Source organism: Loxodonta africana, chromosome 5, assembly GCF_030014295.1.
Source record: "Loxodonta africana isolate mLoxAfr1 chromosome 5, mLoxAfr1.hap2, whole genome shotgun sequence".
Lineage (NCBI taxonomy): Eukaryota > Metazoa > Chordata > Mammalia > Proboscidea > Elephantidae > Loxodonta > Loxodonta africana.
In genome coordinates this window covers 109,782,712-109,805,867 of record NC_087346.1, presented here as the reverse complement: position 1 = coordinate 109,805,867, position 23,156 = coordinate 109,782,712, and the positions used below count along the sequence as shown (strand labels likewise).

General features: G+C 37.8%; 1 protein-coding gene across 3 annotated transcripts in view; it reads right to left on the bottom strand.

The window, feature by feature from the left end:
• Positions 1–395: 395 nt before the first annotated feature.
• Positions 396–23,156, bottom strand: part of GABRA4 (gamma-aminobutyric acid type A receptor subunit alpha4) — a 105,658-nt gene continuing 82,897 nt past the window's right edge. For all 3 annotated transcript variants that reach the window (XM_003415861.1, XM_003415862.1, XM_003415860.1), the window contains one exon: positions 396–929. In XM_003415861.1, the coding sequence (XP_003415909.1) occupies positions 396–929 (534 nt within the window). The remainder of the gene's footprint in view (positions 930–23,156) is intronic.

Here is a 23,156-nt window from a genome sequence, read left to right as displayed (position 1 = left end):
ATATGCCACTGGAAAATTTAGGGTGCCTTCTTGTTATTCATTGTGTATATTTTAAAAAAACATGGTGTGTTTTCAAATTGCAATGCATAAATATGCACCATGCATCTCTACTAGCCCTATTTCCCTTGTCCCAACTTCCCAGGATGGTCTGTATTCCATCTAATTTGAATGCTGAATTGATGCTACTCAAATCAACTTTCTGAGAAGAAAGATGATTTGCTTTCTGTTCATTGAAGAATTGAATAATTCTTCCAATAAGTGACTTGTATTTTTTAAATGGAAAAATTACATAGAGCTTTAATTTTAGAAAAGAATAATGGTTTATCTTTAAAAACATTTAAAAAGACATCTGCATTAAATTCATCATTTTTTAGGAAATTACTATAACAACAAAACTACATTAGACTTTCTGATTTCTCCATAGTGTCTTTAGATAAGTAAACAACCCAATAAACCATGTTAAATGCCCCAAATGTGACTGGAAAGAGAATACGGGCATATTTGTCTATTTTACTTGTGCCAGAGCCAGAAGGTGGTGGAGCAGAGGGAGGAGTAGTGGCTGATAACTTTCCTGAACCCCCTATGCTATTTACTGTGGTCTTAATCCGCTCCAGTCTTGATCCAAACACGTGGTGAGAAGAAGCAGATCCAACTGATGCTTGCTGGGGTGCATGTCCAGTTCCAGCAAGAGTGGAAGGAGGGGTGGGCGGATGAGCTCTTGCCGCAGATATAGTTTCAGCTGCATTTGCACTGCTGAATGGATTTGGACTGGAAGCTAAGTAAGACTTCGATGTGCTTTCAGAAGATCCCTGGACAACGGTGGAAGATCTGCTCGGGTGGTTTCCCACCTCAGTTCTGTTACCAACATCAGATTCAGAGTGAACCAAAGCATTTGTTCTTTTTCTCATGTTCAAATTAGCATCCGTGCTCTGAAAAGTTATATTAAAAATTAGATTAATTATATAATTTTATGTAGATTTGTACATTTTAAAGTGCTCAAAATACTTAAAATTTGTGATTCCCATAAAATAAACCTTTATGAGTATGCTACACTCAATTTGACATAAAAACTTAAATTGCAATACCTAACTGAGAAAGAATGTGCATACCTTCTACATTGTGAATCAAAAACCTTCTATTTCAAAATGTAATCCATTCTTACAAATAATTAGAATTTAACTCTATAGAAAGAAGATGAAATTTTTAGAGGTATATATTAGGGATATACTTGATTTCATTTTGGAAATTCGTGACTATAGCTATACAAGTTCTTTGCACAATTTTATTGCAAAAAAAATTCTGCAATATGTTGTACAGATTTCAGTGATTTTTGTATGTTTTTGAGCAAGAAGAACTGTACCTACTTCTGTGCACCGAATAACAACATAACCACCCATATGTCCATGACACTTGTTTTAAAGAACCTCCAAAAGCTTTCATTTCCAAATCCCTAGATTTTATTTTTATAAAAGAACCTTAGATAAGCAGTCATACACATTATTCTAAAACCTAAAAATTTTGACACAATTCAGTTTTCACCACAATAGTGAAAATACAAAGGAAAATCAATTTTTAATGAAATGTTAGACATACAAACGGCATCACTTAACAGTCACGTAAATAGCTGAGTTCAAACCATTAATCAAAGAGGAGTGCTTAAGTTAAAATGTCATTCACTATTTTCCTTCAAATTCTTTTATGTCTAGAACAAGACTGTGTGAATAAAGCTGTATGTTACACCCTTAAAATTAATTCCTGCTATATTTTGATGGATATGATAAATTACCATAAACTCTACGTTGTCCATACTAATGAAGGAAAGCAATTGTTCAAATGATTCCCAAAAGTCATGCCTGAGTTCAGCATATACCATGATTTATTGAAATAGTTTTTCCTCCCTAATTATGTTTATTCTACATTAAAGTTACACTGTAATTATTTTCCACACCCTCTCCCCCTACTATTTTATGAAATAAACATTGAGATGAGAAGATGGATGAGGAGATGAGGAAGAAAGAGGGAGAAAGGGAGCTCATAGATGGATAATTGGAAGGGACAATTCACAGATACGAAGTAGATAAATTATATACAATTAATTGAGAGCTGACTATACAAAGAAAGGTTTATTCTATGGATATGAATCTTTTTCAGTGCCACAGTAAACTTACACACTCATCAAGCATGTTGAAAGTGTCTAATCCATATCTCATATACTTGTGGACTATTACCTCAAGGTCACTAAGCAGAGAAATAAAAAGGTCTAACAAAACTCAGCCAAAGGAAGCTCTGAGAGGTTTAGAAAGCATTCTTCATGTCAGTCTAGAGTTCTTTTCTAAGCAGGTTACAGTTGAATTAATGAGAAATTGTAATCTAACATATGGCATCTAAGTTTGGTGGAGACCATTGAAATAAAAAATTTTTAAAAAACGCAACCAAAAAAAAAAAAAAAAAGCCGAACACACATACACTATTACTTGCTCTGCACTTTTCCTCTAAAAACAATTATAAGCATTACTTAATGAATTCTCCATTTGCCAAAGAGTTAATTCCAACTCATGGCGACTCCATGAGTTTCAGAGTAGTACTATGTTCCACAGGGTTTTCAATGACTGATTTTTTAGAAGTAGTTTTTTTTAGATCATCAGGTCTTTCTTCCAAGGCACCTCTGGGTGGACTCAAACCTACAACCTTTTGCTTCGGAGCTGAGCACATTAATCATTTGCAAGTGGTGATGAATCTTCAGATATTAAATCCCACCCCCCCCTTTTTTTTTTTACAGAAAATAATAATCATTGATTAATTATCATTAATTTATAAATGTTATACATATGGTAAGGAATATAATAGAAAGATAAGGCACTTCCCCAAAGTTTAAGAAGCATATACTATCATTAGCAAGATAACGTGCATACCCACACACATGATATATTAAAATATATATATACATAACACAAAATAAAATATGATCCAGGACCAAACTGTGATGAAATGCTAAATATTACAAGAGAAGGGAACAAAGGGATAAAGGACTAATTGGACAAATAGGAAAGAAATACATAGTTTCAAATACAATCTTATATTTTCCATACCGTCTTCATTGAAAGTTATGTTGTCCACAACATTTAGAAACCCATGTTTTCATAAGACTGAATTCTTAGATTTGGAGACTTCCACTTCCAGCCAAAACGGAGTGACAAGAACTGAATTTACCCTCCTACTTGAAATGAGCAAGAAACAAACAAAAAGCTGGACAAAATATGTAAAATAATGGTTTTAAATACAAATGGTTTAAAATACAAAATATGAACAAAGAGGAACTCCAAAATATCTACAAAGAGTCATTGTCTAGTATTTTGCTGAACACTAATCAGTGGATGAGTGGGAAGTAACTATCGAAGGCCATGGGAAAGAACCAGCCAAAGGGGTCAGAAGGAACAAGTACCCAATAAAACAGTACCTGATGCTCACACAAAGCCAGGAGTGATGCCTGTTCCCACCCACCAGACTGGAAAACCTCTATATTCATGTAGATTGGGTAGTATACTCAGGAGGGCCTTGCTTCCAGAGTACGAGATAATTACCCTAAACACTGTTCTGACTCTGCTGCCTAATGCATTTTCAAAGCAAGATCCAAAAGGATCCAACTAATTCCATGTTACTTAACTGTATACCAGAACAAAGCTCAACAACATTTATAGAAGCCTGGTTTCTTCCCTTCTAGACTAGTACCCTTCTTGAACTTTCTGAAATCCCAATACTAAATCATGTTGTATTTGGTATATTGATTACAAAAATGGCAACAATTCACCATCTGTCTCTGTATTCATGCCCTTTTGTAATGGTACTTTCAAACTCCTCCCATCAAGAAGTAGAATCTATTTCCCCACCTTTGGAATATGAGCTGCCTTATGACTTTCTTTGACCAACAGTATGTGGTAGAAGTGAGAGTGTGTCATTTCTGGATCTCATTCTCAAGAGTCCTTGCTTGTTTCATTCTCTCTTGAAACCCTGCCATTACCACAAAAACAAGCCTGGGCTAACCTGCTGGAGGATGCCAAATCACTTGGAGTCATGCCGGTCATCCTAGTGAGGCCATCCTAGATTAACCAATAGCCGTCTAATCGCTCGATGCATGAATCAGTTCCAGGTAGAGTAGATGAACTGCCCAGCCAAGCTTAGCCAAAAACTGCCCAGTTGACTCTAAGACTTGAGAGCAAAAATAAATGTTTATTTTATGTCACTGAGGTTTTGTGGCTGTTTTTTTAGGTGGTAGTATTATGGCAGTAGGTAATTTATATAGCCTAATTTTTTTTTTTTTTTTAATTAAAGAAAGGGTCCTGACAGAAACTGTTGCCAAACCTCTTGTGAGGGGAAGTTCCTCAGATGTTCTAAGATAATAAGGCTGGCCTCTGGGAGCTTAGAGAGGACCCGTAGGGGGCACTGTTGCCTCACTCCATACACTAGTTTAAAAGAGCCAAGATATTTTGCCCTTTATAATCCCATTCTTAAAGAATCACACTATTTTAAAACTGGGAGGAATTTTAGTGACCAACATATTTCAGTTCCTCATTTTACAGTAGAGGAAAATAAAAGCAGAAAGGCTGTGATTGGTTTGGAAGTCACACAGCTAGTTATTAAGTGTCAGCTCTATCTCACTGTACAGCCTCTCTACTCACAAATGTGGAGGAAGCTTTTAAGAACTTAACAAATTACACTTATATATTTGAATCAGTCAAAAACTTATAATAGCCTAGTATATTTTTAAGAAAAATTATTCAAGACTTAGAAATCAGAAAGGAGTACAGCATGTCCTTTCAATGTCATAATGGAGCATTGTTTAACAAGCCCATCCAAGGAATATTCATTATTTAATTCTCTATGAGATTTTACTTGAGTTTGATTTTGTTATTTAACATTGTATTAGTGCCCAAACATTATGACGTTACAAGTTGACCTATAGATTTTTGTCTAGTAGAAAAGATATTTATTCAAGGTTATGGTTTTATTGCTCTGTAGGTTATTAATCAGTTCTCTAGCAATCTTCTTCTTCTTTGATCTTCCTTGTTCATCATTACCAAAGAAGCACTGACCCCTTTGAATTGTAGTGTTGGCGAAGAATACCGAATATACCATGGAATACTAAAAGAATGAACAAATCTGTCTTGAAAGAAGTACAACCAGAATGTTCCTAAGAAGCAAGGATGGAGAGACTACGTCTCACATACTTTGGACAGGTTATCAGGAGGAATCAGTCCCCGGAGAAGTGCATCATATTTGGCAAAGTACAGAGTCGGTGAAAAAGAGGGAGACCCTCAACGAGATGGATTGACGCAGTGGCTGCAACAATGGTCTCAGACATAACAAAGATTGTGAGGATGGCGCAAGACTGGGTGGCGTTTCGTTCTGTTGTACATAGGGTTGCCGTGAGTCGGAACTGACTCAACGCCACTTAACGACAACTATCAATCTTATTTTACTATTTTCTTCAAAATGCCTATAAATAGCCATTCCTCAAAAAGACTTTTGAACTAGCTTTACCATTTTAGTGGTTCCCATGTTAATCAGTTGAACACATCTTCAACACATGTTCATTCCATATTTGTATGATTCACGTATTTAATGTTTTGAAGATTATATTTTGACATCTGTTATTTGACAAGTTATAGATATGAAAGAAATATAAGCAGACGCTTGAAGAATATGCCTAGAAAAAAGGGAGAGCCCAATCAATTCATTCATTGACTGGAAAAAAGGAATCAATGAATGCAGAGAGTACTGTGCACAGTGCCACTAGGAGTACTGGCTGAAAACAAAGATCAAATCTTTTTATTCCCAGCTTGAAAACATTAATGAGCTTCTAGAGTACACAGATTGTTACTGATCATTGTGGGCTAACGCATATAGTAGGTATGCAATTCATATTTGATTAGTTACACAGAAATGGATTTAGTAAAGAATCAAGATTATTTTTAAATTAAGAAGAAAGTGTCAAAAACTTTCTACTTGATCTCCAGATTACTATTTCTTTGTATTTGGGGCAAATTTATAGAATATTGCAGGCAATGCCTGAGGCCTGTAAATTATCTTGACTCGATCTCAAGTCTGACTGAGAATGCCTGAGAAACCTCACCAGTCTATATAACCTAACCTAATAAAGCAAAGCAAAATTAGTCTGATTTGAGGATTATATCTTTGCTGTCTTCAAAGCAGCCAAATGATGCTCAAATTATTTTGTACTGATGTTTCAAGGTCTACTATGTGAAGAAGTAGTTGTCATTTTCCACGATGACAAACCTCGAAAGGCTTAAGAAATATGCTGACCTACCTGGCATGGAATAATATGCACATAGGCTTTAAGTTTTGGAGCAACTAATGTGGCAGTCCGCTTCCATAAATTTTACAGACTTGGAACCCCTATGGGGCAGTTCTAGTCTGTCCTGTAGGGTCACTATGAGTCAGAATCAGTTCCATGGTAACCAGTTTGGTTCTGGTAATGTGTCAATCAGAGTTGTGCTATGTTTCATACAGAGTGTAAAGCCTTCCTTGGCTCCATCAGTATTCAGCAGACACATAATAGTTTCAAACAGAAAAAGCACCTAAGCTGCATCTGAATTTTAAAAAAATGATTTAGTTTGAAATCATTTGTCATTAGTCACAATAGCCCGAAGCAAGGAAACTGGTGGGATAAAGATGTAAGGTGGCAGATTCAGACATTACCAACAAATTAAAGCAGCAACAGGCAAACAGGAGCAGATCCAAGCAATTCGTCAATCATGACTGTGATCTGACACAATTTCTGCAGAAGTATTATCAACTGCAAAAAAAAAAATACGCATCTCAACTTATTACTCTAGCAGCAATGACATAAAGTGGCTAAGACTAGGTTTGCAGAATGCAAGCAGCTACATTTATATTGCTTGCTTGAGATGAAATTTAATAAAATGTAATTCAACCCTTCTAAATTAAAAACAAACAAGGCTAATAATGAACAGGTTTATCTTATAGAATATCAATGAGTCACAGTCTCAAAAGAAAAAAAAGGAATCCAATACGTAAAACCGTTTATTTACAGCCTTTCTACAGGGCTTCAGGGGTTAGCCACCCACCTTATTTAATAAGGAAATAAATAAGAGTAGAGCAGCTGAAACTAAACCCCAAGGTAATGATTTACTGAGGACTATATAGTGTTTTTAAAAACTGCTACCATGTAGAAAAGAAAAACATCACCTCCAAATAAACATGTTAAACATTTCATAAATAGTTACCAAGGAACTTTATCATACATTGCACTGTAAAATGTAGAAATGAAAATGCTGAGTTCCCTATTTATTGTACTTCATTTCCCCCCAGTGTTAGCATTTAATTCAATGTTTGTATTTTCATAAGCTATAGGAATTTTTTTTTTTTATAGTAATATTACTTTCAATACCAAGCCCTGGGATAAGAAATTTATATCTTCAACTTGGAATTACCAGAAAAAGACAAGATTTTGAATTCATTTACTTTGTTTTTACATATTCAGAAGTTAAGGGTCACTATGAGTCGGAATTGACTCAATGGCAGCAGGTTTGGTTTGGTTTGGGAGGGTTTAAAACATTAAGATGTCTCACAGATAAGTGATGAGTCACCAGGTGGTACAAATGGTTAAGGCACTTGGCTACTAACGGAAAAGCGAGAGACTCGAGCATACCCAGAGGCACCTCAAAAGCAAGGCATGGCAATCTACTTCTGAAAAATTGGCAACTGAAAACCCTGTGGAGCACCATTTCTACTCTGACACACATAGGGTCTCCATGAGTTGGAGTTGCCTTGGTGGCAACTGGTTGATTTAAGACAAGCTAAAGACTAAGACAACAGACGGTTTTGTTTCATAATTATTTCCAATATTTCTTTTTATTAGTAAATGCTTTGCATATAAAATATATGCCTGAAATAGAAGGAACTGTTTTATCTTGCCAGAGACTTCATTAGTCAGAGAAGGAGAAGCTGTGGAGATGGTCGAGCAGGCTTGTCCAGGATGCTACCTGGAATTAGGCTAGGGACTGTGTTGATTAATGTTGCCAGCATATCCCTGGAGAGAGAAGAGGGCAAAAGACATTCTACTCACTTTTGCTATATGCAAATGCTTAAATATTAAAAAATATTTTCTCATTCAAGAACAAGAAGCAGTATTGTTGTCATTCTAAATCTTTATAAGAATAACTTCAGAGCTACTTAGAAATACAAAGTCTGGGGCCCATTTGCAGGAAGTCTTATTCATTAGTGATGGCAATGGCAGTGGTCAATGGATCAAAAGTTGAAAACCGTTAGCTAAATAGTGAGGATTATGGGCTTGAAAATCAGAACTGAATTCAAATTCTGAATTGCCATTTATTAGCTGTGGGGCATTCAGCAAAGCATTTAACCTCTAGAAATCTTAAAATCCCTCTTGCTAAATCAGGGATAATAATGGTGCTTTCCTCACAATCAATAAAGAAGATAATATGTGTAAAGCACCTAGCACAATGCCCAATACATACTAGGCACCAAATGAATATTATATAGAAATAACATAGCAGAGGGTATATATGATTCTGTTCCCAAAAGAAAAGGGTATTATCCCTCAGTAATAAATTATCACAGAAAACAAAAATTTAGAAGACGTTTTCTATGTTTACTAAAATATGGCCATAGTTTCTAAGAATCAGAAAGGTAGAGGAACCCTGAAGCTAAGGATCATCTTGAGTGAAGTCAGCAAAGAGGGTTGCTGGCTGAAATGAATATGAGGGAATAAAAATATGGTAACAAAATTAAAATACATATTGGATATAGGAAAAGTGAGAATCGACAGAGTAAATTCAATAATTTATGTGAAACAAATATGAAAATTATTTCTAGGGGGAAAAAATAGAAATAGCAACAACAATGGCTAATTTTTATTGAGTGGTCTTCTACACCGGGCTTTCTGCTAATATAGTTTGAACTAGCTACTGCAATCATATACCATGTTCCATTTAGGGAAAAACTATATGTATCTCAATATCTGTTATGGATTGAATTCTCCAAAAAAGATATGTTGAAATCCTAAACCCTGATACCTGTGAACATGGAAGTAGGATTGGAAATAGGGTCTTTGAAGATACTGTTATCTAATGTGAGGCCATTCTGGAGTAGGGTGGGTCCAAATCCTATATGGTATCCTTATAAAAGAGAAGAGACACAGGGAGACAGACAGAGGAAGGACAGCTACGTGAAAATGCATCTACCAGAAGCTGGGAGAGATAAGAAAGGCTTTTCCCCTACAGAATTTGGAGGGGCCATGCCCCAACTGGCATGTTGACTTGGACTTCTAACTGCCATAAACGTTAGACAATACCTTTCTCTTCTTACAGGCTACCCAGCTGGTGGTATTTTATTATGGAAGCCCCTGGAAAGCAATACAATATCCAAAAAAGATGTGGGTTATATAAGGACATCTCACATATTAGTATATCAGGTCACTGATCTCTCTGGGACTTTTCCAACTATTAGTGAAGTCTAGAAATTGGTGATCAGGGAAACAGCAAAGAGTGGAAGGACTGTTGTAATCCCACCTGACAGGATGTTATTCACCCTTCATTATGCTGTGCAAAGAACACTGGATCACAACTGCAACTTTGGCAACCCAGTTTGGCTGGCCCACTTTCTAAATACAATGGAATATTAAAAACAATTTTATCTGTGAATGTATTTGTCTGGCACTATGGTGTCACATTTTTTCCTTTACTACTTATTTCAGTTACAGTAATCAAAAGGACTTTCTTCCCCACATAAATTAGGAATAGGAAATGTGGCAGTGAAGGGCAACAGGCTAGGGAAGGCAGAGAACAACAAATGTCAAAGAAGTTCAAAAATTCAAACACTAAGAGGTTTTAATTTCAATAAAATTAAATTCAAGACACACAAATTTTAAATATTTTTATATAGTGAATGTTACACTAACCTTTTCATAAGGGGGAAAAAATAAACAAAACGTCAGCAGGTTCGGTTTGGTTTTTCTTTCCTTCCTTGCAGCTCTCTCTTCTTTCAGATGTTTTCTTTGTTCCTAGTGTGTTCTGTCCTACCTTCTCCACTGAGTTAGTAAGTTTTTCTGGCAACCCTAAATTCTAGGTAGAGCCAAGAGATAAGACTCATAGAGAAACTGAGATACTTTAGACAAGAACTAAGCATTACAGGGAGCGTCTATATCCTCTTCCTAAGCTGTCAAAGTTGCTTAGATAGAACGTCCCTCAAGCATACCTCTCAGAGTTGCTTTCACCACCCTCTACCCTAATCAGAAGAATTCAGCTCCCTAGGGCTTATTTTAATTTTCAAGTTTGGACTTAGCTCCAACTCCTTCTTCAACTATGCAATCTTTTCTCCTAAATATTATTTTCACTTCTACCCCCTTTAGATTATGACTCTTACATGTGGCTAAGGATATCTGTGTGTGGTGAATTTCAGAGCATATATTTGTTTAAATATTGGGAAAACATAATTGATAACATCATTCATTAGTTTTCTTTTTCATATTTTATATAACGGATATTTTTAAATACTTTAAAAGTGGAATTAATATAACCTGTTGCCATTGACTCAATTCTGACTCATGGTGACCCCATGGGTTACAGAGTAGAAATGCTCCATAGGGATTTCTTGACCTTAATCTTTATGGAAACAGATTGCCAGGCCCTTTCTTTTGTGGTATTGCTGGCTGGGTTCAAACAGCCAGCCTTTGGGTTAATAGTTGAGCGTAAACCTTTTGTGCCACCTGGGGACCTCAGAGTTAAAATAGATACCTGATAACATTGCAAAAGAAATCTTACCAGGTTTTTCAAGTCTTAAAAGTAGGGTAGCCAAATAATTCACTTTTAAAGTATTCACACGATCCTATGAAAATTATTTGCTTCAACTTCAAAATAGTCAGAAAATCACACTGAACTCAGAAAACATTTGGACAATGCTTAACTCAATACAGACTTCATATGATTTGATCATAATGAAATTGTGCTATGATAAATAGCCATTCAGAAAGATTCAGGTCCATGCCAACCCTATAGGAGGCTGGCATACCAAGTAGTTTAAGTCACAATTTTATCTGCATCAGCAAAGGCAACAGGGGCATTGTTGAAAAAGCAAGACTTTATCAAGACCAGGTCCTCAGTATACTTCTGCTGGGGTGGGGGAGACGGGGCAGCTCAAACATTATCAGCTGTGTCCCTTTGTAACATCATAGCTGTGTAAGGAAGTCTTTGATGAGCCAAGAAACTTTTCTACAGCAGGCTGAATTTCTGTGAAATATCAGACAATGTTTGCCTACTGAATCTAAATATTTATAACAGCTTTAATAGATTTATTTTTAGAAAGAGGAAAAAAAACTCAAGACTCATGCTTCTTCTCTTGCTGAAAGCACACATAGAAGATCCACAATTACACCCATAAGCAACAAAAAATTTTAAAAAGACATTAATTCAGTCTTTCCTTCCTTCTGGAAAGCCTGACGGTGTAGTGGTTAAGAGCTATGGTTGCTAACTTACAGACTGGCAGTTCAAATCCACCAGGTGCTCCTTGGAAACCCTATGAGGCAGTTCTACTCTGTCGTACAGTGTCGCTATGAGTAGAGATTGAGTCGACGTCAGCAGGTTCGGTTTGGTTTTTCCTTCCTTCCACAAATACGTATTGAGTGCCTAATCTTTCAGAGAAGTAGATACAAAAAGTAATAGACTCCTCGCAATTTCTCCCAGGAATAATATACATATATATATACATACACACACACACATGTAAAATTATAACAACCAATAAATGCTATAAAGAAAAATTAAGAAGAACAAGGAAGTACATTGGAAACCCTGGTGGCATAGTGGTTAAGAGCGCTACAACTGCTAACCAAAAGATCGGCTGTTCGAATCCACCAGGAGCTCCTTGGAAACCCTATGGGGCAGTTCTACTCTGTCCTTTAGGATCGCTATGAGTCAGAATCAACTTGACAGCAACAGGGTTTTTTTTTTTTTTTTTTTTTTCTGGAGGGAGTACATTATCTACTCTGAGAGCTAGGAAAACCTCTTTGTGAAAATGACATGTAAGCTGACACATTAGGATGACTAAGGCTTAACCAGGTGCAAGAGGGTAGGGATATGAGGGAAAGAAAAAAGTACCTGATAGCAATGGGAACAATTTTCACAGATTTCTATCAGCAGTATAACTATAAAGAAGGGCAATAAGCTTCCTTGTCAATGAACATTTGAGACGCCTTGAGAATACCCTCAAATCCTCCCTTTCTCTTCTTACTGGTATTTTCTTTTGAAATTCAGGGTTTGCTTTAAAATAATTAATGTCTGATAATGGCACCTCCAGACTGAAATCTTGAATCATCACCACCATCTCTACAATCCAATACACTCACAGACCAAGCACTACACTAAAAACCCACCATTGCCGTCACACTATACTAAGTGGTGTCATAACTAATCTCACGTATCTCCAACACATGGTAGAGCTTTGATTTGAATTCCAAACCCACATCTTAACCACTTCAGGAGGATGTCTCCTACAACAAGTACCTGTGTTTATGGGATTAAAGGAAAATTGGAAAGTGTTTGCCTGAAATATTTCCATGACAACCCAACCCAGGTAAATTATGTTTATAAATATCTTAGTTTTTCAGACTTGGATTTAATTTACATTTATTTAGTTCCTACTATGAGCTAAATAAATGGAGCCCTGGTGAAGTAGCGGTTAAGAGCTTGGCTGCTAACAAAAGGTCGGCAGTTCAAATCCACCAGCTGCTCCTTGGAAACTGTATGGGGCACTATGAGTCTGAAACTGATTGGATGGCACCCAAAAACAACAAAAAAAAAAACATGAGATAATCACTCTGCTGATTCTTTGACTCACATTAAACCAAAAACCAAACCAGTTTCTGTCTACTGGATTCTGACTCATGGCGACCCTGTGGGTGCAGAGTAGAACTGCACTCCATAAGGTTCCAAGGCTGTGGCCTTTTGGACACAGATTACCACGACTTTCTTACAAGGCACCCTTTGAACGGGTTTGAACTGCCAACCCTTCCACTAGTAGCCGAGAGTTAAATCTTTTGCACCACCCAGGGACTTCTTCACTCGCATTATCCCACGAAAAAATCCTTTTCTGATTAGATAATCCTTCCTCTCCAGTGTATGTGAAAATTGTTCTGGAGTTCTTAGTGATTGTTCTTGCTCCCATTCATAATATTCTTCCTACTTCTTGAATGCTACGGAGCCCTGGTGATGCAGTGGTTAAAGCAATTGACTGTTAACCAAAAGGTCAGTGGCTCAAAACCACCAGTGGTTTTTCAGAAGGAGAGATGTGGCAGTCTGCTTCCACTGAGATTTACAACTTTGGAAACTCTATGCAGTTGCTATGAGTCAGAATCTACTGGACGGCAATGAGTTTGGTATTGGTTTTTTGAATGCTAGATTGTCATAAAGTGCTTATTGATATTCATTTGTATCACACACTTCCTCTACATTCAGGCCTACGTAAATACCCATGCATAGGCCCGCATTTAGATGATCCATTTTACAGAAAATTTTATCTTAACAACCAATATTATATAGCTGAGCAAAGTATTTTTTTAATTGAAGAAACCTCTTTGAGTTGTTTTAAAAAATGAATCAATACCACAGCCAAAATCTGCATCTTCTGTGTAACAGAAATATTTTCTGATGTTCTTCTGTAAGAGGAAAGCTATTCTTAAATTTGTTCCATAAACTCTCCGTTCAGTCTGAATACAACACTTTAAATAGCTATTTAAAAACTTACTATTCAAAATACATGGTGAAAGTGATGGAAATTTTCCCCCCTTCTGGTACATGGAACAGTGCAATTTCAGCTCTAATTGCAACCCCCCAAAAAGGTATCAACATGGGCACTAGCTCTAGTTCCTGACTTGAGAATGATTCTTCGAACATATAATTTTCTAAAAATACTCTAGGTTAATGAAGCTCAAAAATGCATGTGCCGATTTATATACAAGGTAAGTGTGGTGTGTATATGTGTATATAGCAGAAGAAGACTCATTAAACAACCTATTATGTAAGCTCTTAAATTTTTAGATTAAATACTGCCCTGGTCTTTACAAATGGAAGCGTAGTCAGTTGATCATAAAGCGTATGTTGAATTATTCTGTTAACACAATCCATTACAAATCTATTCCATCTACAGTAAAATAGCACATTAAGTCAGCAGAACAAATTCACACTCCAACAAGACACCAGTTGGTAGTGCTTACATCGTCAAACAGGCGGACAACACCCCTGCCCCCACTTTAGCTAAAACCATTTGGGTGTTTTCCAGGAAATAATTTGACCTTGTCCTAAGAAGTAAGTGCCATACTATCAACTTTAGTTTCCAATGGGACATTATCAAAACCATTCAACATTTAACAAAGGTTGTCATGCTGAAACAGCTGTTCATCAAAAGTGAAAATTTTAAAACTTTCTCTGAGCCTAGCTAATCTTACTTGAGCTAGAGAATAAGGTATTAGACTATTTTGCATGTTCTCCCACTTTATGACAAGAAAGCCAATTTTGCACTTCAGTAAAGGCAGATTGCAAATTTAGCATCAATTGAACCAGTAGCTGAGTTGCAATTTATGGCAAATGGCTCATCAGCACATTAATGTATACTGCCAAGATAACCACCTCAGCCAGGCAGGCAGGAACCTCAAGACTCAAATATATGCTAGGCAGCCAAAGAAATGGGTCCTCCACAAACATCTGTGAAAACAAGTCCTAAAACAAAAGCTACCAAGTATTTTTCCTTATGGCATTCTCCATTCTTATATGGCATCCTTTATTCTTACATGGCAGCATAAAAAAAAATTCCATCGAGTCGATTCCAAATCATGGAGGCCCAATGTGTGTCGGAAGAGAATTGTGCTCCATAGTGTTTTCGATGGCTGATTTTCAGAGTAGACCCCCAGTCCTTTCTTTCAAGGACCTCTGCATAGACTCAAACATCCAACCTTTCAGTTAGCAGTTGAGTGTGTTAACTGTCAAACTAAAAGCCAAAGTTAGAGCCATAGGTTTTGGAATCAGGTAGTCTTAAGTTTTGGGCTCTTCAGAATAATAGCTGTGTGAAGTTACTTAGCCTCTTTGTGCTTCATATTTATCCTGGATAATAGTGATAATTACTTCACAAAGTTGTTGGAAAACACCTATAAAACACTTAGCACGCTGCTTAGCATGTAGTGAGTGATCAATACATGTTAAATATTATTATCATGTTATTACCATTTCAAATTCTAAGACAGATATTTAGACAGTTCCTGTGAGGTAACTATACAAGTTTCTAATATTTGTATAGTCAGATAATTTACTGCATTTTTTCCAACAGAACTAAACATTAAATGAATATTGTAACTATCCACCTCAGAAAATGTTGGAAATATATATAAACCCTACATTTTGTGTCCTGTTCAAAATTCATCTTATTTCCTATTCCTAGGCAGAGATAATCAGCTCCATTCCTTAGAGCTATGCTAAGAACTAGCTAAAACCAAACTTGCCCAGATCTGCCAATTGTAGGAAAAAATAATTAAGGGCTTTCCATTTAAAAGACATTCTTCTGGGCTGCTGGATGCTTCAAGAGAGGTATAAAATCAAGAATCCTGTGGGTATTGTTCTACTTAATTATATTGGCAATTTAAAAAATACTTATACCTTCTTGACATAAAACTTGCTAAAATTTCTCTTAGATTATAATGTAGCAAACACAAAAATCAATCCCCAAAATTCAACATTTGACCTCTTCCAGCTACTATTGTCTTTCTATTACTGTCAGTTTAGGAAAAATTGTCTACATTTACTGTTTCCACTTCTTCACCTGCCATTTACCTTTAACCCATTGTTACTTGATTTCCCTTTCCATCTTTCCCTTGGACTTCTTTGTGAATAATTCCAGTAGGCATTTTTTTAAAAATCTATATCTTACACAATGCCTGTGCAGCATCCAACACTGTTTATCACTTCTTCCTTCTTTAATTTTTTTCCCCCATAATCCCACAACCTAGTAATGTTCCTCTTAATCTTTTTCAGTCTCCACTCTGGGATGCTCTTCCTTTAAACTAATTGCCGTCTAGTAGATTCTGACTTATGGTGACCCCATGTTTGTCAGAGCAAAACTGTGCTCCATAGGGTTTTCGATGGCCAATTTTTTGGAAGTAGGTTGCCAGGCTTTTCTTCCAAGGCACCTTTGGATGGACATTTTGGTTAGCAGCCCAAGCATGTTAACTGTTTGTACCACCAAGGGTCTCTGCTTTTCCTCTGCCTAACCCTAGAATGTTATCTTTCAATAGGGTTCAGCTCTTTATCATTTCAATTTTCTCAATCTTCTCCCTTTCCCCAGGTGCAAGAATTTATTCAGTGGCTTTGATTACCATCTATATATCAATAATATAATCAATCACTACTTCTGAAATCTTTCTCTGACCTTTAGATCCATCTTTATTCAGATGTCCTAGCGACATCTCAAACTATTCATCCCTCCATTCATCTGTCCATCCAATAATATACTGAGTGCCTATTTATGTGCCAGGGGCTGTTCTTGGCTCTGGGGATACAAAAGTGAGAAAAAGCCCCAAATTCCTATTCTTTCCCACATCCAAATTCGAATGTATATCCAAAATCTATTCATATCCAATGGACCTAACATAGTTGTTCAAACAAACACATCTCTCCTAATACATTCTATATCACAGTTTCACCTAGCTTCCCAAGCTATTCTTGTCTCCTTCTGCATTGTTTCCTACATACAATATGTTTTACTTTCCTAGTGATGTCATAACAAAAATACCACAAGTGGGTGGTTTTAAGGAAAATAAATTAATTTTCTTACAGTTCCAGAGACTAAAAGTCTGAATCAGTGACTTAGCCATGACAGTTCCTTCTGTGAGCCTCTCTCCTAGTTTTGGGGGTCTTCTGGTGATCCTTGGTGTCCCTTGATTTGTACATGATCCTCACATGGCATCTGTCTTCCCCCTGTGTGTGTCTCTGTGTCTATTCTGGTCTTCTTACAACTCAGGAGTGATTAAGTTTAGGATTCACCCCACGCTGGTATGACCTCAACTGATCGATGGATGACATTACATTATATTCTGTTATGGAAAGTACTTACATTGTTAGATTGCATTTTGGAAGGTGATTACACTATAATTTACATTAGATTACATTATGGAACAGCAACCAGACTAGTATTTGACCAAACAACTGGAACCATAAAAAAAAATAGCTTAGCTAAATTGATACATAATATTAACCATCACATAACCAATCATTTATTTTTTCCATCCAACTTCCTGAATATCTTTCAAGTGTCTATTATTCTCCACAGCCATTATAAAGCATTTAACATCTCTTTTTTTACCTGGCTACTGCACAGGTGATCAACATTCTCAGAACTAACATCCTTATCTGCTTTGCCTCTCTCTACTCTCCACTAAAATAATATTTATACAATGTGCAATCAATCATGCTACTTTCTTGTTTAAACTGTTTCAGCAGTGCCCTACTGTTTTCAGAAAAAGAAATGCATTTATGTAACATTCTACATAGTCTGGGTCCTGTTTACCAGTCCAGCCTCACCTCCCTTTATCCCACAGATTCTTCTCCCAACCACTCAGGTACCCAGTATAGTGAATGTTGTCATTGCCTCATCCATATTCACTTGGTTTACACAGGAGGTTGCTCCAGACAAGCTGACGGGTTCTGCTTTTCTTTGCCTGAGGGGTCCTCTGTCTACAAGAGTTTGACTGGGATGGAGGAGAGGGTTTGACTAGAGAGTGAGAGAGTTAATATCCCTTGAATAACCCTAACTAATATGAAATAAAAGTTGATGAATTCTCCAAATTCTTTGCCACCCAGTGGGGCAGCTCTGAGACATGTTCCATACACCCTCTCAGAGGGTCTCCAGAACTATGACCACACAGTGGTGACCTGCTCATTACCACACACTTTATTAGGTTTCCTTCCTTACCATCTCACTTCCCTGCTCCCTCACATTGCTTCCTTGGATCACTTCAAAAAAGAAATTGCTTTTGCACCAATCTTTTGTCCGTCTGCTTTTGGGGAAACCCAAATTAAATCACCTGAGCTCTAGCCAGGATGTTTTACTTTAATTATGCAAGTATTTGCTGTATTTTCTTGCTTCTGGGTCTTTGTACATTTCTGTTCCCTGCCTCCTGTCTTCCATTTTCTTTGCCTCCTTTATGTGCTTTTCAAGATGTCACGGATTGAATTATAAATCAACTTGGCTGGCCCATGATTCCCAGTATTGTGTGATTTTCCTGTATGTTGTAACCCTGCCTCTGTGATTTTAGTGAGGGAGAATGGGCGGCAGTTGTGTTAGTGAAGCAGGACTCAATCTAAAGATTGAATTGTGTCTTGAGGCAATCTCTTCAGATATAAAAGAAAGAAGTGAGCAGACAGATGTGGGAACCTCATACCACCAAGAAAGCAGCACTGGGATTCAAAGATTCATCCTTTCAATCTGGGGTCCCTGTGCCTGAGAAGCTCCTTGACCAGGGGAAGATTGATGACAAGGAATCTTTCTCCAGAGCCAATAGGGAAAACCTTCCCCCGGAGCTGACACCCCGAATTTGGACTTGTAACCTACTAGACCGTGAGAGAATAAATTTCTCATTGTTAAAGCCATCCACTTGTGGTATTTCTGTTATAGCAGCACTAGGTGACTAAGACACAAGATACCAATTAACCATTGCTTTCTCTGAGAAGGAAACCCTGGTGGTGTAGTGGTTAAGTGCTACAGCTACTAACCAAGCGGTTGGTAGTTCGAATCCACCAGGCACTCCTTGGAAACTCTATCGGGCAGTTCTACCCTGTCCTATAGGGTTGCTATGAGTCAGAATCAGCTCGACAGCAGTGGGTTTGTTTTTTTTTGGTTTTTCTTTAAGAAATTTAACCTGACATCTCATCACCCACAGCAGGATCTCTCCCATATGAACTCCAATCTGGATTTTTATACTTTCACACAACATTCTTTTCTCTAGCTTAGGAGGTACTGTGCACTTGTGTGAGTGCCCCTCCCAACTGTGAGTTTTTTAGGCCTGAACTGTGTCTTTCGTTCTGTTTTCCTTTCCCCACCAACTAGTACAGTTTCCAAGCTCTAAGAAGTACTCAGTAAAAATTATTTGAATGAATAAATAATAAATAAAGGATGAGTGAACCATATTGAAATAAATCAACAACAAAATCATTCCTTCCCGTATACTCAAAACAGCAAAGTTGAGTTTCTCACAGTGTGTCTCAAGAGATAAGTAGTTGGCAAAGCTATATAGCCAAAAGCAGCACATTTAAATCCACTTGAAAACCAGATGACAGTCATTTATTCTATCCAGATTATACTTCCTGGGCCACTACAGCAGTTAATAGACTGTTAAATGAGTCAATCCTGGGATATTGACTGATAACCAGAATGAAATGCTTTTCCTCTCCTGTTTCATACATCTGACTGTTTAAAAGTATGACTAAACAATTGCTACCAAGCAGGAGGGTGTCACCTCCTCGATCAACCTCCACCTTCCTCTTGCCCTGTTGCATTACATGGGAAAGGCATGAGGCCCTTGGCCACCAATTTGCCTCTCCAGGAGCAAACTGATGAGAAATGGGAGTCTCTCATTCCCAGCCTGCTTGGAACACGTAGCCAGTGGCTGAAATAGCTTGTTTAACAAGATCTGGATTTTTCCTCTCAATCACGGTTCTAAAGCTATCAGTTATTGAAAAGCTGATTTTCAAGGCACACACTAGAACAGCTTTTCTGTACAGCTGCAATGCTATTTAAAATCTTCCATGAATATCTCCACAAACCCAAGAAAATTCTAAGCCGAAATATTGCTCTTAAACAGGACATAATAAAATAAGACCCTACGGGGAAAGAATCCAGGAAGCAAAACTCAGTTGCTAATTTTAATACCGAAATTATAAAATCAGGCACATGGCATCTCCTATGCCTCTGAGCTAGAAGAACACCTGAGGTCACTATTTGGAAGCTCAGCACAGAAGGCTCTTTCGTGAGACTCTCTGATAGACTTTAACAATCTGCCCCCCTGTTAGTCCTTAATAGGCCCCAGAAATGTGAGTAAAAACTTCACCTTCTGAGATGAGGATGAAAGTAGATGAAGAATAAGCAGCAAAAGCAATGTTTTAGAGATACTAAGAAGATCAAGGGAAGTCAATATCATCCTTGGGAGAAGTTGACTACTGAGTCCAAATTTCTGTTCAACAGTAAACCTCAAATCCTTATTTCCAGTGCTATTTTAGAAAAACTTCCAATAGCCCATTGGCAATCCTGCCAACACTGATGTGATGCTTTAAACTCATGTAACTAGCCATATCATCCTCCAGCTGTGATCAAGCAATCCCAATGCAACCCTTTGGGCTGCCTTTGTAGCACTGCATAACGTTGATACTTCTTTGAATCTTACCAAAGTGGAAACTTTTAGACTCTAACCAGCTGTATTGTGGCATGTGTTTCTCCCATTTAAAACATCTAATTTCAGTCAAATGACCTACCAAATGCAATTGAGTTGGAGGAAAATCACTATTATAAATATTATGGAGCCATTCACTTGGAGGCTGTTAATGAAAACAAGCTGACCATACCCAAGCAAGGTCTCTGAAATCACCGACGAAGTCAAGGCATGATGAGAACTGTTTCGTGCCCCACTGAATACCATGCCTTTATATGTTTCATTTCTGCTAACTCACAGCACCCATATAAGCTCACTGGGCTAGGGCTAAATGAATGCTATTTAAATTACTGATTCACTTCAAATAAAGAAATGCCACAACAGCCCTTAGATACGATAGGGCAATTATAAGACATAAGGCTACACAGCCTCAGCACCTAGCATGATGTCTGGCACGTATTAGGCACTCAACCGAGATTTGCTGAATGAATGGATAAATGAATATGCTGAGATTCTGATGTTTATGAAAGACTTACTAAGCACCAATGCATTGAAGATTTCACACAAATGTACTGAGTCATTCCTTGGCCAGAAAGCATGAATAAAAACCCAGCAGGGCCACAGACAGAAGAATTTAAAATTGGGATCTAATCCATATTCTAAAGCATCGTGGAATTAATAAAAGAAAATGTAATGCTATGTTGAGTTCTAGATATGCTGTAGAAGCCTGCTGGTCCCTCAGTTTTAAAATATGTTCCCAGCATACTAAATTGAGGGCTCTTTTTCTCTTGTGGTTCTTTCCGTTGTTTCCGTAGGAAACAGTGACTTCCAGGCATCCGAGATGACACAAACATCGATTGCCAAATTGCATGCCACCCTGTGGTTGCCAAGGAGATAACGTATGTCATTCCTACAAATAACATGTTGCTCATGCCTTCATTTCCTTTATCTAGTTTTTTAAGACATCCTTTGCCTGAACCGAATTCAGATAATGTTCACCGTAAACTGATGGAAACATTCCTTTTAAAAAAAAAAAAAAAAAATTGTTTACCCCATTTCCCCAAGGCACTTGATTGCATCACATACACTGTCTGTGGAAGGTCTGAACACATTTTATGCTGCTTTTGGTACTAGTGATTCAGCAGTTTTCACTGGAAAAAATGCATACTGAGTTCTCTCTGTGTTCTAAGTAAAGGTCCAATCAAATCTCCACCTGGCACTAACTAATTCCAGTCTAAAACGGCCTACCACAAAAGCAGCTGCACTCAGTCAAATTTACATGGGAAGGAAGGGAAGAAAAAGAGAAAGCAAGCAAAGGAAGGAGGGGAGGGTGGGTAGGAAGACAGAAAGGTAGGAAGGAAGGAAACAGCAGGGTGGAGGGGAAAGGAAGGCTGTTGTCGTTAGCTGTAGTGGAATGGATTCTGACTCGTGGTGACTCCTTTAGTACAGAGTAAAACTGCACTATAGGGTTTTCAAAGCTGTGACCTTTCAGAAGCAGATCGCCAGGACTGTCTTCCGAGAGGCCTCTGGGTAGGTACAAACAGCCAAGTAGTCAAGAGTTAACCATTTGTGCCACCCAAGGAACTGAGGAAGGAAGGAAAGAATGAAGGAAGCAAGGAGGGATGGAGGGGAAAGGAAGGTAGGGAAACACATTCATTGAGCACCTACAGTATTTCAGATAAACATCCTAAAGATGAGCAAACTGAGAATTAGAGAAGTCACATATCTTGGCTGACATCATTCCACCGGTAGGAGGCAGACTCAGTATTTGAACTTTGGTCTGTTTGACTCAAAAGCATGTGCCTTTCCAGATATCTAGTGCTATATAATAGATCACCCCAAAACTTAGTGGTACCCCAAAACACAGCAATCATTTTAATATTATCTTTCATGGGCTTGGAGGTTGACTGGGCTCAGCTAGACAGGTCTCACTTGAGGTATCTCATGTGGTTGCAGTTACAGAATGGCTGAGGCTGGAGTCACCTTGAAGGTTTTCTCACACATGTCTGGCAACTGAATTTGGGGCTGTTAGCCAGAAGACTCTACATGTGGTTTCTCTTGTTTCTGGGCTTCCTCATAGCATGATGCCTGGGTTCAAGGAAGGGGTCCCAAGAGAGCCAGGCAAAAACTGGATCACCTTTAATGATATAGCTTTGAAGTCATATAGCATCATTCCTATCGTGGTCATTGGCCCATCTAGCTAAAAGAGGAAGCAACAGACTCCACTTCTCCATGGGAAGAGAGTCAATGTCACATTGTAAGAAGAGCATGTGGGATGGTGGGGGAACAGGAATCTTATTAAGCCATCTTGAAAAATATTATCTGCCATACTTGTTGTTTAAATATCCAGTAATGCCTCAAAGAGCCTGAAGCCCAGGCCTCACAGGCTCCTTTTTCTGGTTGGTGGAGTAGTTAAGGAGAAACAGCTGCAACGACTGGTCTGAAAAGAGGAATGGAGCAACCTTTAAGGTCAGCATACCCACTGCCATCAAGCCAACTCATAGTGACCCTATAGGTCAGAGTACAACTGCCCCCATAGGGTTTCCAAGGAACAGCTGATGGATTCGAACTGCCAACCTTTTGGTTAGCAGCCGAGCTCTTAACCACTATGCTACCAGGGCTCCTAAGGTCAGCATAATGAATTGTGTAAGAAAGCTGAAGCTGAGAACGGAACTTCGGAAGGAATTTCTCA